The 17680-nt window shown below is 35.4% G+C and overlaps 1 protein-coding gene across 1 annotated transcript in view; it reads right to left on the bottom strand.

Annotated features, from left to right (window-relative positions):
• The window catches only part of Acat2 (Acetyl-CoA acetyltransferase 2), a 157172-nt gene that overhangs the window by 74600 nt on the left and 64892 nt on the right, over nucleotides 1–17680 (bottom strand). Inside the window, exon 4 of the mRNA XM_014357606.2 lies at nucleotides 13066–13265. Coding sequence (XP_014213092.1) covers nucleotides 13066–13265 — 200 coding nt within the window. The remainder of the gene's footprint in view (nucleotides 1–13065; nucleotides 13266–17680) is intronic.

The following is a 17680-nucleotide window of genomic DNA, read 5'->3' as shown; positions in this document are numbered from 1 at the left end:
AATCGTGTTATCCAGATTCGCCTCCTTCTTCCCGGGCAGGTGGCGCGCGCTGTTTCAGATTACTGCACATAGCGAATACTTACACTCGTGCACTCACAGTACCTAAACAACACCATTCTCAAGTTCGACATTTTCCCTGCTATTGTCTCAAAATTTAACGTGTTGATGCTATCCTTTTTTTAAAATAATAGATTCTTTGTAATCTAAACTACATGTACCAATTTAATGTGTAGGCCCACAGCTTTTTATTGCGGTATGGTAGTCAATTGAATTTCAGGTTTCATAAGGTTACGTGTTAAAATGACGAATTGTCACAACCAATTTTTCCGAAAATAATAGGTTTGACCTACCTTTTTTTTTCATAAAAAATTCTAGCATAATTTATTTACATAATCTCTTAACTTCAGAACTAGCCAGTATTTTATTCAAAATCACCCAAACCTCCATACTGTTACATCCCGAGTTGATACATAGAACCATATTTTAAGTAAGAACGCAATTCATTCGTCAAATTTATGCAAGACGTATTGTGTATGTACACATTCTTATACGACAAGTGGAGCTTATACGTCACTTATGTGCGTGTGTCTGTGTGTATTAGCTTCAAGTTAAATATTCCATAATATGCTGACATATAATGCGACCAGCCTCGTTGTAAGAATGCATATACATTTATGTATAAATTATATTATATGTATTAATGAATAATTTACTTGTGCATTGATTGTCCATTTCTAATAACGTATAACAATTTAAAAAATTTTATCAACAAGTTATTTCATTATTTTAAAAATTGATTCTGAAGGATTCATTGCGAAATTTGTTAACTTTTTTGTCCCACAATACATGAAATCATAACATGAAACATCATTGCGCAGGCCCACTGTTTTGCTGTCAACACAGTCTGCAAGAATATCGCTCATTGGTTGACTTAATTCAATTAAAGAGCTCTTTTACTCGGTCTGACGCTATAAAAACGCACCATTAAGAGGACAAATGGCTCCTTTTACATATGTTACCTATCCTTTGAAGTTTTAGTCAACTCTCGACTCCCACGACTCAGAAGTACGTTATACACGTAAAGCATAACATGTTGGTTGAGGCAACTCGGGTGTATTTCGAGGATGTCAGTAGCCTCAGACTACGCTAAAGAGCGAAATACAGTGAAGGAGGCCAGCCGAAAATGATTCCGGCGATAGCAGAGAAAGCAGAAACTGCAACAACTTTCTGGTAACGAACTCATTCGTATAGTTTAAAGGATTACTGAAAAATACTTCACGAAGCTTTCGGGAGCTCCAAGATGTAAGTTATTTATCAGTAATATGATCAATATCAAACCTTGTTAGAGTGGCAAAAATGAATTGTATTTAAAAGAATAAGTTATTTTTAATTGTTTTAATGAGAATACATTAACTAAAATTATCCATATCATTTAAATAAAGATTTTTACTTAACTAAAAAGAACCGATTACTTATTTTTCAATTACTAGTATACAGAACGTACCATTGTTCGCGTTCACGTATACTGTCTATTTAAATGGTACGCCATCTTATTGATGGACTGTTGCAACTTTTATGGCACATGCGCTCTTACAGTACCTGACCAAAACAATTTTCAAGTTCAACGTTGATATGGGGTGCTCGAACGATGCGGAATTATTAAACAGACTCACTGCATTTCGACTGGGCCTGTGTTGCCCAGCTATCCTTGGCGACACTTCCTGTAAAATGATGTGCGCGGGTCCCGTCCGTCGAGACACCGTCAGGACTAAGGATGGCTGGCTACAGCGTCGTCGTCGTCGCTTCTCGTAACAACTTCAACATGATACACAAGGATGGAAAATAGATTACACAGAGAAATTAGCACTCGCAAGTAATATTTTAAAATAAAATAATATATTCAAAATACAATAAAATACAGAACGTTACTCGCGGGTGTGTGTATGTGTGCATGTGCGTGTGTGTGTGTGTGTGTACGTTGAGCGCGATTGCTCGACGAGCTCGAGGCGCAAAATCGTGACACGGGCTAATTAAGGGCCGATCAGTGGGACGCTGTCGTCGGAACGTCGTCTCTCCTGGTGGCTGTGGTGTTAAGGAGAAGCCTTTTTACTGGTGTCAGCAGGCATCCCTGCTAACCAAGACGTAGGCCTTGTTCGAGGCTCCTCGCTTCGTTGGCCTTGAACTCAACGTTGCCTGCTCTCTTAGCAGGATCTAAGACAAACACCAGCACCAAATACTGCACCGGAATGTCGCGTCAAGGGAAACGTCGAGGACAGCAAAAGAGACCAACGCAGTTGCAACAACAACAAACCGTAGCAACAAAAACGCAGAGAAAAACGCTTCACGAGCGCTCGCAGGCCCAAGCTATTCTGTCTTCCCTCGTAGCTATTCTCTCGCTCCCTTCCTTCCCCTCCTATCCTAGCCTACCTATGCCCTATACCACTTTTTTTCTCTTAGTTTTTCCTACTCATCGAGCTTATTCGAGGCAGCTCAACGGTGTCTCACCACTATAACGTTTTCCTCGCTGTTTTTTCAAAATTTAACGTGTCGATCCTATCTTTTTTTTGAAATAATAGATTCTTTATAATCTAAAGTACACGTATCAATTTGATGTGTAGGCTTACAGCTTTCTACTGCGGTAGGTAGTCAACTGAATGTCGATTTTCTCGAAAATAAATGTGTAGACCTACCTTTTCTTTTACACAAAAATCTAGGATACTTTATGTACATAATCTCTCAATTTCAGAACTAGCCAGTATTTTATTTAAAACTGCCCAAGCTTCCGTAACTTAATAAAAATAAAGTAAAAACTAATATAATTTTGTTAACTTACTTTTCAAAATCACTATATCTTATGGAAAGATATATGAAATTTGTACGAGGAGCCAGATGATTTGGAAATCAGAGGACGCATAACAATGTTACATGCGAAACCTTTAAAAAAACTGCTTTTATGGTGGGCTTAGTAGACATAGTTGTTTAATTTAGTAATATTTTCTAAGAGGCAAGAGCCTGTTACCGTCCAAGGTATTATTTTATTAATTATCAAAATAACTACTATTCATTCATTTTATCGTTTTACATAAATTTGAGTTTTTAAATGTAGCGCGCAGCTCCAATTTCAAACTTTGCACTTGATAGTATACAAGGTAGTACACATGATAAATACCTATGTATAAAATCACGCAAACGGCTCTATGTATCGACTCTTATTTCAGTCACTCTCGTCATCCTTGACGAGGATTCTCGCCCACCCCAAATCCCTTTCGCTGTTCAAAGCCACCCACCCCAGTAGGCCGCTTATAACAAGCTATAATACTACTTATTTGGATAAGGGAATTTTTTGCTTTATTTTTAATTTTGGAAAATTTTAAGGTAATAAGAGTTTAAAAAATTACGAAAATTGTTTTACAGACGATTTCAATATAAACATTAAAAATTATACACTAATTCGTATGAATAAAATTATAAATCAGATTGGTTTTGTGACTCAATAAATGTAGTAATGCTAAAAATAGGTGCTTAATAAAAACATAAAAACTCTAAAGAAGGGGCATTCTGTAAATAAATTTTTTATGTAATATTTCTTAACTTCAACAGTAATCAATTAAAACTATGGTGTATCTGAGCATAACTTTTCAAGATAAACCATCGTGTTAATTAATCATTAATTTTGACGTATGAGCAAGTGTTTAGTGTTTTTATATACATTGTTGCTTAAACAGGGACTAAGAGAATATTTTCAAAATTATACGCGAAAAAAATGACAAAACTTTAATTAATAGACAGTTCCAGATAATCAAGCAAAACATTTTTATACAAAACAAGAATTTATTATTTCATTCTTTATGGAAAAAAATATATCATCAGCTAGAACTGGCATAGCATTAGTTCGACTTCCAAAAAGTATCACTGCCCATAGAACTTTTTATTAATCTACAGATTTAACCTATTGTAGAACCATTCTATAAAGATTGGAATCGGAAAAAAAGAAATAATAAGAAGCAGACTGAATTATTTGATATGTATGAAAGGAGGGTTGATGCGGGTCAAGATGGTATTATAAAAATGAGGGCATGAAGAGGGACAAGGGGTATAATATAAATGAGGGGGCTGAATGAGCCAATGGGTGTTAAAAAATCGAAGGGGGTTGAAGGGTCCTAAGGGTATTACAAAAATAAGGGTCCAAGGGGTATTATAAAAATGAGAGGGCTGGGGGGCCAAAGGATATTATAACTATGGATCAAACTCAACTAATTTTATCTTATCTTAAGGGATCAAACATATATTTGACCTTATTAAAATAAGAGAATTTAAATCCTTTAAACTCACTATTTAATATATTTAAAGGTATATACATACACGTGTATAAAATTAATTGTAGAGAAGCACAGTAAAATTTATTTTCAGTATAAAAATCTTGATCATTTTATGCAATACTATTTTAAGATCCCATTTAGTATATTCTAGGGACAAGATCAAAAGGAGGTGCAGGCAGCACTTTTAAATGGAGGGGGGCTAGGAGGCTATTTTTTATATGACCTTTTTTACTGGTTTACTTAAACGGAGAAATATGAAGATTTTTTTCTCATTTTTAGGGAAGCTAAGGCATAGTGTGAAGAAACATAAGATGTATCAGTACAACATTCAATTGGTGTCCCTTTTGACAAATATTATAAATGACGCTGTATAGTAACTAATAAAAAAAAAAATATACAGGACTGTGTGTATCATATAAATATATGTTTACATTTGGAACATCACAAAATACCTCTACTAGTATTTTCTAATGTATGTTGTTTGAATAAGGCATAAGGCATAAGCTAAGCGTGGAATAATCAAAGCCTAACAGAGTCTTATTGAAAATGAAGGAATGCTGCTGAATCGGCAAAAAATAAAAAATAGTGGCAGTAAATGTAAGAGGTGGTTCCAAGAAGTGGCGATCCCCCGGAACCACTCTTTGCTACAAAATGTTTATTTTGTGACATCTCGGTCAATTTACTGATTGAGTCCCGACCACAGAGACGGAGCACTTTATGTTTACTGGGGTGGAAGCGTGATTAATAATAATAAAAGTAAAAACTACACTCTTTTATTTCTTGAACATTGTATTACTTTCAAATTGGAATATATGGATATTTACACATTATATACAAAATTATAAACGCTTTGAAGAACATCAAAAATAGCTTACTGAAGCTGTGTAAAAGCTCTAGCAAGAAATAAGAAAAAAATAGGAACGAAGAATACTTACGAATTCGTAGAAGATGTTGCTGAGTGAGCAAGACGAAGTCTTTGAGTTACGACCTGGTTAAAGTCGACCAAGAGCTAAAAAAAAAAAAAAAAAAAAAAAAACTAGGTAAATGGCAAAATTGCTCTCACGTGAGCAAGGTGCGTCCAGGCCGACATTGTGCTGAAAAGAGAGCGAGCGCGCCATGTCACCTTTATCAAGACTTTATCTTTAAAAACTTCGACGTATAATGGTGATAAGTGTTACAGTGCACATAACCATTATATATTAAAAAAAAAAATCCAGACTGGATTATAGGTGAAAATTTTGTCGATTGTGTAGCAAAAGGTGAGAAATAATCTATAAAATTCTTAATTGTACATGTTGAAGTAAGATCATGATCAATAAATGGTATAAACTAACACATTATATCTTTATTTGAATAAACTATCCGCAAAATTTTCTTATTACTTGCTTACAAGAATTAAAAAATTATAAAAAGAAGTAAAGTTAAATTAAAATTAAAAAATTAAAAGTTCAACGGATTAATGTGATTAACCATTTTATACCAATGAGATGCTTAACCAACTGAGCGACTGAAGACTTGTATACTACAGGGCTTGAATAAGATGTAAGCTCCGCAACAACGGCATGTGTATATGCAGATTTTTTTCGTTCAAGCTATGTTACTGTCTATATAATAATTTAAGATTACAAATATACTAATTTAACCTCCTGTGAGAGCTCGTACGCTTGTGCGTGCATGCGTACGCTCTCCCGTGGTGCACGCGTAGGCTTGTGCTTGCATGCGTACGATATTAATAATCTGAACAATAAATTCAGCCAACGCCAGTAGGTACACTAGGGGGGTTCTGGACCCACCCTAGGGTGGTAGCGGTGGGGGGAGCGCAGCTCACGCTGTTGTACGGGAGTATGAGGCCATGTTGGTGGGGGGAGAGCGATGTTATGCCAATGGTGAAGAAGGTACTATAATAAGACAAGTTATTAGACGGGGTTCGAGCGTTATATATACCCAACTAGTCCCTGAAGTTTACTGTAAGTTATAACGATAAGGCTATCGAGTTTGAAAAAAGAAGAAAACAAGACATGAGTGGTACTTTTACGAAGCAACACCGTCATAGTTTAGTACTGAAAAAAGGTACTTTTCACCATTTGAGCGAATTTATTGTCAACTGCATTACATTTAATTTACATGTATTAAGTGATTTGTCAGATTTTGTGCCTGCTGTAATGCAGAAATTTTTAGATTATATTTTAGAAAAAGGTAGTAATATGTATGAAATACAAATCGATTATTTTAAACCTGATATTGTAAAGCAAATTGTAAGAGATATGAGTGATACAGAGTTTATTATTAACCTTTTTAGAGAGTATGTATGAAAAAGTTGTGTCTGTAGATACTGCGAAGCGCAAATATTTAACAAAAGAACATGCATGCGATTTCATATACAACATTATGTCATTTCATACAAACGCACATGTAGAACCTTTAAATTCTCAAATAAATTAATAATTGTACTTATCTTTGCTGTTACTTATCTAAAATTTACATCACATCCTTATTTATCAAATTCATTTTAATGTAATGGAAAAAATAAAATTAAAAAACTCTGGACTCTTTTAATAAATGAAATATATGGTTATTATTCACAAAAAGTATACCCATACTAAGAGAGAGAAGAATGTCATCATTACAAGTAACTAAAAAGTGAGAGAGCCCCTTCCCATGCATAGAGTCGAAGGAAAAGCCGTTAGTGAGGGGTATTCCCCTACCTTGCATGCCTGGTTTTTGCTTATCATGGAAAATGAGCTTATCTATATGGTGGAGATTTGCTTTAACGGGCTAAAGTATTGCAACAACTACTATCATGATTCCTAAAAAATATGCGAATATAGTTAAAAACTTTTGGATTCAAATCTGCACACGTTTCTATAATATTTGTATACTTATATATTACAACTTTTTTTATATCCAAAAAGATGTTTAATGCAGTGCTTGCAATTTAAGTTGTAACTTTCATTTTACTCAATAGTAGTTTTATTAGTGATGTTTTTCTGGCTATTTGTGCCAGCCTCATTAGGTCATAAGATTAACAACAATATAAGATCTTGACAAGTAACTAATAGCATGCATAAGAAATAATCGTATGGTTTTACTTTTGAATTTCAACTTTGGTAATAACAGACTTATACAACTTAATAACATTGAAAAGTGCACATTAATGAGTACAATCTATGTGAGAGTTTGATGTGATCATGCATCATATGGTAAATATTAACTAACAGTAGTCGGATACCGTTGGTTTATGTTACTTCGGTTATGTATAGTATGCAAGGAGAAGGACGTAGATAAAGGAAAAAGGTATTAGAGCTGATTAAAAGTTATTGAACTTTCATAATAAAGGGAGATATAAATTTTGAAGTGAATATTATATTGTCTTTCTTATTTATACCATGTTCATTATATTTTATATGAATAACTTTGGATACCAGTTTTTTGTGGTGGTGCAGTTATTTGTCAAAAATTTTTGTGTCATCTCTATCAAGTGCATGATTGTGATATAGTCAGTCAACTAATACAAGTTTTTCTGTTATTTCTATCTTTAATAATTTAAGTTTTAAAAGATCATTTTTTTTCTCCCATACATGGAGCCAGACATGTTTGCTTTTTATTTTGCTATTAATTAATCACACCGCTGCTGGGGATTACAGTAACGGTGGAGGAAGAAACGGGGGTATTGGTAATTGTGTACGTAAGGGACATTTGAGAGGCACTGATTGCCACAAAACCAAATGATACGTGCACTCTTTTATATTTTGAGTACTGCACTGCAGTACTATGTATAAACCTTCAACATAGATGAAAGGTCTTTCCAACCACATCACTGGATCACATCTTTCAACGTTATTCAATAATAGCAAGTGTTGTAGGTCCAACACTAAAAGTCGTTCACTTGAATGTATACTAGCTTAATATTGACACTAATTTAATCTAGCACACCACGCGGGTGACAGTAATTTATCTCACCCGTTTAGCAATACGGTAATGAATTCAACGTTTATTGTACTAAGCACTCATGTAACTCTTAAATTCCGGGAGAAAAGAGGGCAATGATTGATCACTTTTTCATACTACCGTAAACGCTAAGCACCTTCCAGATTGCTATACAAACAGACATCAACGTTCGTCCTCAAGAGATTCTGCTGGTTATACGGAAAAGTAGGAAGCACGAGCTCAAAATAAGTTAGCGCTAACACTAGCTTGGCTTGTTGCTTTTGTTAGCTACGCGTCCTCCAAGGATCTGCCAACGCGAAGCCACGTTGCTAAGGACCTTACTTCAGGCCACAGAGTACTCAAAGGACAGCCTCTGGTTTCTTAGCAGACGACGGTAATAGCAGCTGTGAATGTGTGTATATGTGTGCGTTCCTTGCACCTACATGTATATTTTCATCAACAGCGTCATCAATTTGGCATTTGATGCGTTATATTAGGGCACCTGTGCGTGCTAGTAAACCTAAAAGTATAAGTAAATTATTATTGTTGTTGTTTTTGTTGTAGTTGTTGTTATTCTTGTTGTTATTATCATGTGTATTATATAGGTATCAATCGGTCAGCTCTAACAAACTAGTAAAAAATTTACTGACCTTTCTTTGCTCCAAGATATAAATTTTTTTTTGGTAATCCTGTTCAACCTGGCATTGCTTCATCGTAATGCTTGGCATTTATTTTTCTTCTTCTAAATGTTCAGCTATTGTATTCACTGAAATTAGCAAAAGCAAAAATTATGAAAGAAATTCAATTGTAAATAATAGTTTGATTCAAGTCTTGAAAACGACTTATTTATTTTTTTGTACACTGAGAGAAACCTAGCGCGTGATCCATCCTTAAGGTGGCGCGGTTGAGCTGCCGCTTGTTTGGAACGCACAGGACACCAGACTAGCGCGTCAGCTGCACTACTAGACTGGCTTGAGCGTTGAGCTGTTAGGCAAGCGCAAGTACTGCATCATACAGTGTACCATACGTTAAGCATGAGAATAAAATCGTATCTGTATTTATTCGTCGATCGAAATGCGATAAGTTTAAACGCATTATGACTCAGAAAGCCACTTTGTTTCATTTTCCATTTTTAAAAACTTGTTCATTTTAATCAAAAATTTGAATTAAAATATTTTTTACAAATACTACCACTTTTATCATGAAAAAACAAATATTCCAGCATACGGTGACTGATAACAAAAATAAAATGTTTTCCTTATTATTGTAGCCAGTATACTGTTTAAACAAACTTTACTATATCTTAAATCCCCTGTCAATCCGGCGATTCATACTGAACGATTTATGAATATAGTCAATATAGGTGAAAGTTGTTAATTTTTTTAAATTAAACTTATTTCCGTTATTTCATTTAAATAAAGGCAAGAGAAGAATATCACTTATATTATATTAATATAAATGTACTGACTAATAAAAATAAGGTTATGTGAGTTAAAAAAAAAGTCATTTACCATGACACCACTTCATGAAGTCATCGGAATATGCTGTATATCTTTGAAAGAAGTGGTCCATCCTCCATTTAACGTACATCCGCAATAAATACTGAAGCATTATACGTTACATGAAATAGTTATAAAAAGAGTAAGTATTTATATACGGGTTGCTGTACCATATACCAAGTGCTGTACCGTATGTTGGACTGGCTGACGGACTATAGACACATTTGGTAGCTGCACTATGTAAAATACGTAATGACGATCCACACTGGACGCTCAGTCGGCCCAAGTGGTGCAGCTGATGCGCCACTGATATAGTCAAGGGCTGCTTGGTCAATTCGCGCAACGACTGTACTTGTGGAACAGCAGACGCGTGAGTTCTTTCTCAGTGTAGTTACTAAATAATAGTTTAACACATACTTTTTCGTGAGTTGTGTAATAAACTTTCAGCTAACACAAGCACCGCAATGTCACTATTTGTAATACAAATTTCGTAGGACACACTCGTCTGGTTGGCACAAACGAACCCTGACAAATAACTCCTACAACACATAGCGTTTTCTGTAAGATCTTCCTGAAATTTTAACAGGATAATTCAATGATGTTAAAAAGCCACATGTTAAATTTAGAAACGTTTTATAACATCGTTTTCTAAAAGTAAAATGTTGATAAAATTTTAATTTAAGACGTAACCTTATGGAGAAGTCACACGAAAAGAGAATTCATAAAAAAATGATTTGTAAGAGCGGCGTTGGCTCAGTGGTAAGCGTGCTTGTTACTGATACAACGCTCTTCTAGGGGTCGTGATTTCGATTCCCGGTGAATGCAGATTTTTTTCAAAAACTGTTTTCATCGAGTAAAGTTCCTATGTAACCCCGTCTGTTACGCGGCGGGTTTTTTCGTGGAATTTTCCTTCAGAGTAATCTCAGCGTTTTTTTCCTTGCCTCGCAGGTCTTCAGTCCTGGATGAATACGAAACAGTGTTATAGGTAGGGATTAGAGGATTCGATGCCAGGCGTCAGGCAGGGATCGCCGGCCTTACCGGCGAGGAGTGGTCCCTGGAACATGGGGCTTCTCGGAGGATGCTAATTAGCTTGGATCCGATGCTTTGACAGAGAGCGCCGGCTTAACCGGCGAGAAGCGGACGTCCTGGAATATTATGGAGTCCTGTTCGGGAAAAGGCTACACAGTGGAGAGTGGACCCGATACACCGTTGGTACAAAGTGTCAGCTTAACTGACAAGGTGTTCCACCGGAGATACTCACACTGTGCTCATGGATTCAGATATGATATCAGTAAAAAGGGTTGGAAATGGGTGCGGCAATACACCCCCACACATAGGTGGTGAGTGGGTGGCCCCAGCGAGTAGGCCAGTAGGCTGTCATGGTAACCCGGTAAAAAAAAAAAAAAAAAAGAAAATGGTCTGTAGAATTCGTCCTATTTTTTTTTTGCATGACGCAATACATAAAACTAATGTTGTATTAACTTTTTAGAGGAATCGACAAGTTATTTTTGCAACAAAATGAAAAAAATAGGTTCAGGTGCATGTATATAGTCTGTGCAAAACAGTTTCCAGTGCTTCCGCATGTTAACTCCCCCATCACTACTTTCTAGTTTTCCTCCGCTAACTGCGATAAATCTCCTTAATCACGTCATGAAGCCAAAATTAGTACATAACATACTGCAACACCATAGAGCACAACTTTTTAATCATGGATTTCATGTTGATCACGCTAATTCGTTTTCGACAGGTAAAAGAAATCTGTTATGACTATGAGTGCCTGATAGAGATTGACTTTTCTTTTTAGTTTTGAGTTCCTCACCAATTATCCATCTGCTCCTATTTTACCCCACCCTTGAGAAGATTTCTAGGAGGGTGTGCATAAGCAATGAGTAAAGCACCCCTTGATTTTCGTACAGCTTCTAATGATTTTTTCGAGAACTCATAACAATTTTGCTTTGACTAAAAAAAAAAAAAAAAAAACCATGCACACTTCTTTTCCAGAGTAGTGTTTTACTTTTATACAACTCTGACGTAAATACTAATGTGCGACTATCACTATTATTATAATAAAATTCAGGGGTTTTTGGAAGTTTAAGTATACAGTAAAACTTACATATAATTTTAGTGCGCAACGCTAGTACCCTACATTTTTACGACTTTCAGCCTTAACAAGATATCTCTGTAACTATTCCACAAAGAAAAGTGTAAGATAGTAAACAGGATGGACGATAGCAGAGAGAGAGAGAGAGAGAGAGAGAGATTAGGGACTAAATAATTTTTATGTACAAAAAGACATAAATAAATGTAATGAAATTTATAACTTTTGATACTTTTTATTTTTACTTCTGCACACCTTTTTTCGTTTTCTTAGGGCTCCTTACTCACTCCTACACTCTTATTCTTAAACAACCACGCAGAACTGCATCCCATAAACATTGGTTTTTATAGCTCCTTTGATTTCCTATTTCTCCAATCTTCATGATACTATCTACGAAACTTGAATTTTTTTTTAAATACATTTGAAGCAGCACTGCATTATGTATGATTTCCCACACATTTCGTCTTCTATACATTACAATTTTTACCGTAACCATTAAGTTTATAGCTCTTTGGATCTCATAGTTCTCTAGTGTCCTTTACCTACTTCATACGTCTTATCTCAATTCTCAACAACTCTAACTTTTGGATAAAAAAAGTAAGCCCCTCCCTCCCCTTCTTACAACATACTATCATTTTTTTAAACCGGTTTTTTCACGAATTCGTAAGAACAAAAATAAATAATAATTTTTCTCATTTTTGTCACCCAGCAACTAGGACTGTAAATAGTGGATGTTATTACTCTTCAGTTCAGAGCATATGCTACTCTGATATTTAACTGCCGCTTTTTCATCGATAAAACAAAAGGAATACCACATTTTATGAACATCATCACCCACTCACAACAAAGATGGAGATAGGAAGATAACTCTAGAGGTTCTATAGCTTACCAGATAATATTCTATGACAAAAGAAGAGTGTTGCATCTCAATTTGGTCACTAAAGGACAAGATAAAAAGAATAAGCCCTGGCAAACATATAAACTCGTGAATGGACGATAAATACAAGCAATTTCATTCAAGAATGATTCGAACATTTTTAGATGAATGATACAGATAACAGAATAAGTGATTTGTAAACTGAATGCTGGACTAATGTTTTGATCTTTATTTCTTTCGGGGTATTGAGTACTGAAAATAAACTTTATATTGGGTAAATAGAGTTACTGAAAAAATGTTTTCATAGAATGAACAAAGATGAATTTAAATCATCATAAGTAGTACCTGTAACACCCATATGAATGTAGCCGAAAGCATCAGTAAGTCCATCAAAAATCATGGTATCAATCATTGTGCCACCACCCATTTTTACTCCATCCCTTAGATGTATAGCATGAGGTGATTGACTCATACTTTCTTGACCACCAGCTACAACTATGTCACTCTCTCCAGATTTAATCGATAAGTAACCATTTATAATGGATCTGCAATTAACAAAGAATTACTAATTATAAGATGAATAATTGAGGGATGATTATTTGTTAAATTGTTACTAAAACTAGTATTGTCTAATAGAACTAAGTTTTTTTCATACAAAGTGTTATACATCTTTTTTTTGCGGCACTCGACACTTGGGAATAGGACAGCAAGAAAGATGGGATGGGGTAAGGGAACACCAACGTACTACCTGAGTCCTTACTTGCTGTCTACATAAAAACACCAGGATTAATTCATACACATTTTCAGATATCGTTATTAATAGTCTTGCAATAAAATAATAAAATGTAATTACGTCTTATTTCCACTGAACACGAATATTTTGTTCAGAAATCACGATCAGTGGTACCATTTGTCTCAAATCCAACTGTGAGAACGTACAGAAAAAATTGTAAAATTCATCACGCGTTTAACCAATTTTTCAGTAGAAATAATTTTAAAATAATTGATATTTATTAGAACAGCGGTGATAGCTCAATGGTATTGATACCACACCGTTCAGGAGATCATGGGTTCGAATTCTAGTGAATGCAGATTTTTTCAAAAACTGTTTTCATTCACAAAAGTTCCTATAAAACTCCAGATGTTTCGGAGCGAGTGTAGGTTTCAGCGAGTGGGCTGTCACAGTAACCCAGTAAAAAAAAAAAATTATTTCTCAGGTTTTCAAAAAGCAATATTTTCTGTAAACCCTTAACTATGGAATTATATCACAACGCCGGATTGAATCTGTAAAAATGATTGTATACTGATAAAAACAAATTGCGTTTTCGACTGTTTTTCTGATTTGTAATTATGCCTGTTTGAGCGCTGGATCGATTAGCTTCCCAAATAATCCTAAAATAACAATGCGGTCTCGTACTTTTTTCTCACTGAATACGAATACTTATTTTACAAAGTACGAAACATGGTACAATTTATTTTAAATCCAATAACTTAAACAAGTTATGATAACTGAAATGGTACATTACGTGACTAGGGCACAAAGTACAAACATGAGCCCCCGAAGAACGCGATTGTTGTATGTTGGTGCCCGAGTCGCGTATAATGTTTTTCTTACCGAGGGCACAAAGTTCAATTTTGTGCCCGTGGGCACACTTTGCGCCCGGTTGATCACTTTAGGCCCTAGGACAGAAAAGTACTTTGGGCCCAGGGAGCACAAAAAACTTTTCTGCCCGTGGGCCCAAAGTGATTTCAAAGGCGCAAAGTGTGATCCCAGGGCACAAAGAGGCAGTTGCACTTTGGGCCCATGGTAAGAAAAATTCGTTTCGGAAAATTTTTTTTTGTTAACATGGTTTGAAATAAGAAAAAAAAGTGTATACGTGTTCTGGACATTAAGTCAAAAAATTATTAATTTTTAGTTATTTAAATTGAAAAATCACTTAGTTGACTCACTTTATGGCGTTAATAACTTGTACTCCGTATATAAATGTATGTCACATGTATTGAAAGTACATTGTGAACCACAAGATTCACTACTCAGGACACTTGACACTTTAGAAAAGGATAAGAAAAGGGATGAGAGGCCTTCCATTCCAGGATGGGGATAAGGGAAAATAGGCAATATTGTTGCAAGAAGGTCACCCATTCCCTTCACAAGGAGGCAGTGAAAAAGCACATGTGAAATTATACACAGGTATGTGTTCAAAAAAGTCACACTGGCCGGGAATTGAGCTGCGGTCTCTCACGTGCTGACCTGCAACCTAGTTAAGTGAGTTACAGCTCGCTCTATATTATACATTTTTTCTATTTGTGCCTAGGATTGAAACGATTTTTACATCTATTATGCTTGAAACACGAGCAATATCCGTAACACTCTATTACTGGTTGTAAGCAGTTGGAAGCTTTTGTCAAACATACTCTACAAACACGGTAGAGTACAAATTCATCTGTTGGAAGCAAATACTTTTGAATTTTTGCCCGTATCAACAGATTTTTTTGTAGGTAAAACCTGAATCAAGGATATCTAAAGTTTCATGAATGGGATGTAAGCAAATTTAAATATGCATGTGTTACGTAAAATTCTCTTCTGATGTGTAACTGAACCGAATCACTTGTGGGCGGTAACTGATTTAGCGCATTGCTTCGTGTGTGGTGAAATAAGTTTTTAACTTGATATTTCTTGAATTTCTGTGAATAAATTTTTTTTTTTCATACTCAATAATCTTTAGCAGTCTAGTTTGCCTCAATCTTTATTAATTTTAAAATTCATTAGGTTATGAAACAATAAACTATCACAATTTTTTTATAAGAGAATATTGCGTTTTATAAAATAAATAAATATTCGTTTTTTTCAATACACATAAAATACATGTATTGTAACGGGCGATTAATACCTAAACGCCGTTTATGCTCACTTAGACTGCGCTAGGGAGAAAGGCTGGAGAGAGAGGGAGTCGTCTGAGTGTGTACGTGAGAGAGAGAGAGAGAGAGAGAGAGAGAGAGAGAAAGGAGAGACAAGCGTCTTGTGATGTGTATTAGCGCGGGACGCCATGAGGCCAGAAGAAATAAGGTATAGGTAGGGTACACACGTGCGTCTCTCAACTGAAAAGCATACCAAGTCACCAAGGGACAGCCTTGCCATCGCCTTGTCAGCGCCTGTCACCTTACGCCTCCAAACAAGCGACTTGCCAGCAAGATACCTGGCCGATAATTCTTGTGGGAAGATCATCTGCTCAGCCAACAAGCGTAAACACGAGGCTACGAAAAGCCAGGTAAGCGCAGTGCGTGCATGAAAATCGCGATAGTCGCGTAATCTCTCTCTGTGCCCGGTCGAATTATTGCGTGCCGTCGGCTCCGAAAGGAAAACCTTCCCCGGCCGTACGTGCCTTACCATTAAGGCGATCGAGCGAAATACACACACACATATACACACCCATATGCTTTTGTATCAGTGCAATCAATATAGACTCTGTTTTTATGATTATTAAAAGTTTGTGTTCTGCTTTGCGCGAGCCTTTCCCGGCATGAAGCCCTTCCGGCTATTCTTTATTTACAGGCTGTAAATAGAGATTGTGAAGCACAAAGAGGAGTTGAAAGCCGAGTACCGGCCTTATTCTGCCCCCTCCGCGGGCTCGCGCGTAGACACCTACGCGTGAGCATCCTGAGTTAGACCAGAGCTTAGCTGGCTCCTCAGCAAGCAGACGAGAACAAGAAAAAGCGGATTCGCTGTCCACGTTGTAACGTGATTATGTCTCCGAAGGTACCCGGGAAGCACAGTCCTGGTTAAAGTATTCCTCGCATTAATTAGTGGCTTTCGGAGCCGTAAGCGAGCACAGAGACCCTGTTACAGTATATACAGAGTACAAGTTATTAATTCTGTAAAGTGGGTCAAGTAACTGATTTTTAAATTTTAAATACTTAAAAAGTGTTTATCATATGACTATTTGTGCATAATATGTATATTTTTGTATTTTTATATTAAACCCTGTGATACAAAAAAAAAATTTTCGAAACAAATTCTTCAATTTTTAGAATTTTTTTCATCAATTCGGTTTCAAAAAAATTATACCATATGCTTTGTACAATAAAAATTCGTGTTTAGTGGAAAAAAGAACTAGATGGCACAATTTTTTAGAGTTATTTGAAAAACTAATCGATCCAACATCTGCACAGGCACCGCTACAAATAAAAAAAACAATAGGAAACGGAATTTGTTTTTGACAGTAGATAACTATTTTAACGGATTTCATTTGGCCCTGTTTTGCCATGAATATTTATTGTTTTAAAAGTTACTAACGTTGAAAAATGGGTGAAATTAATGACTTTTTGACTTAAAATTGTTAATAACTCTTGAGGCTTTTACTTTTTAGGTACAACATTTGTAAACTTTTATTCTTATTTTGAACCATGTTAACAAAAACAAATTTCCTAGAGCAAATTTTACAATTTTTCTTATTTGTATTAACAATTGGATTTCAAACAACTAGAACCACTCGTGATTTCTGAACAAAATATTCGTGTTCAGTGACAAAAAATACATAAGATCACATTAGTATCTCAAGTTTACGTGTTTCATGTGTAAATTGACTATTAGGGAAGGCAGCATCGATGATAAGTAACTTTCTTTTCAAGTATTGTTTTATTAAAAAAATAAATCGTTAGGTGGCTAATCAGCAATGGTTTCTTACGTATAAGGGTATACTTTGTTAAGAAATAACATTCGACAAATAGTTGAGTAACTTTTTACCGATGTTTGCTCACCCAAAAACATATTTTATTAATTGGCTATACTAAAAACTAAATAGGTTACAAATCATCGATGCTTTCTTACCCAAGGGTATATTTTGCTAACTAACTATACTAAAAAATAGTTGGGTTGCTAATCATTCATGATTGCTTTCCAGAAGATATATATTTTGTTAGCCAACTGTACTAAAACACAGTTGGTTGGCTAATCACTGAT

The sequence above is a fragment of the Copidosoma floridanum genome, unplaced genomic scaffold (genome assembly GCF_036245765.1).
Source record: "Copidosoma floridanum isolate Cflo_tuat_1 unplaced genomic scaffold, Cflo_Japanese_pri ptg000004l, whole genome shotgun sequence".
In the NCBI taxonomy this organism is placed as follows: domain Eukaryota; kingdom Metazoa; phylum Arthropoda; class Insecta; order Hymenoptera; family Encyrtidae; genus Copidosoma; species Copidosoma floridanum.
Note: the sequence above shows the minus strand (reverse complement) of the source record. Positions and strands in the feature narration are given on the sequence as shown.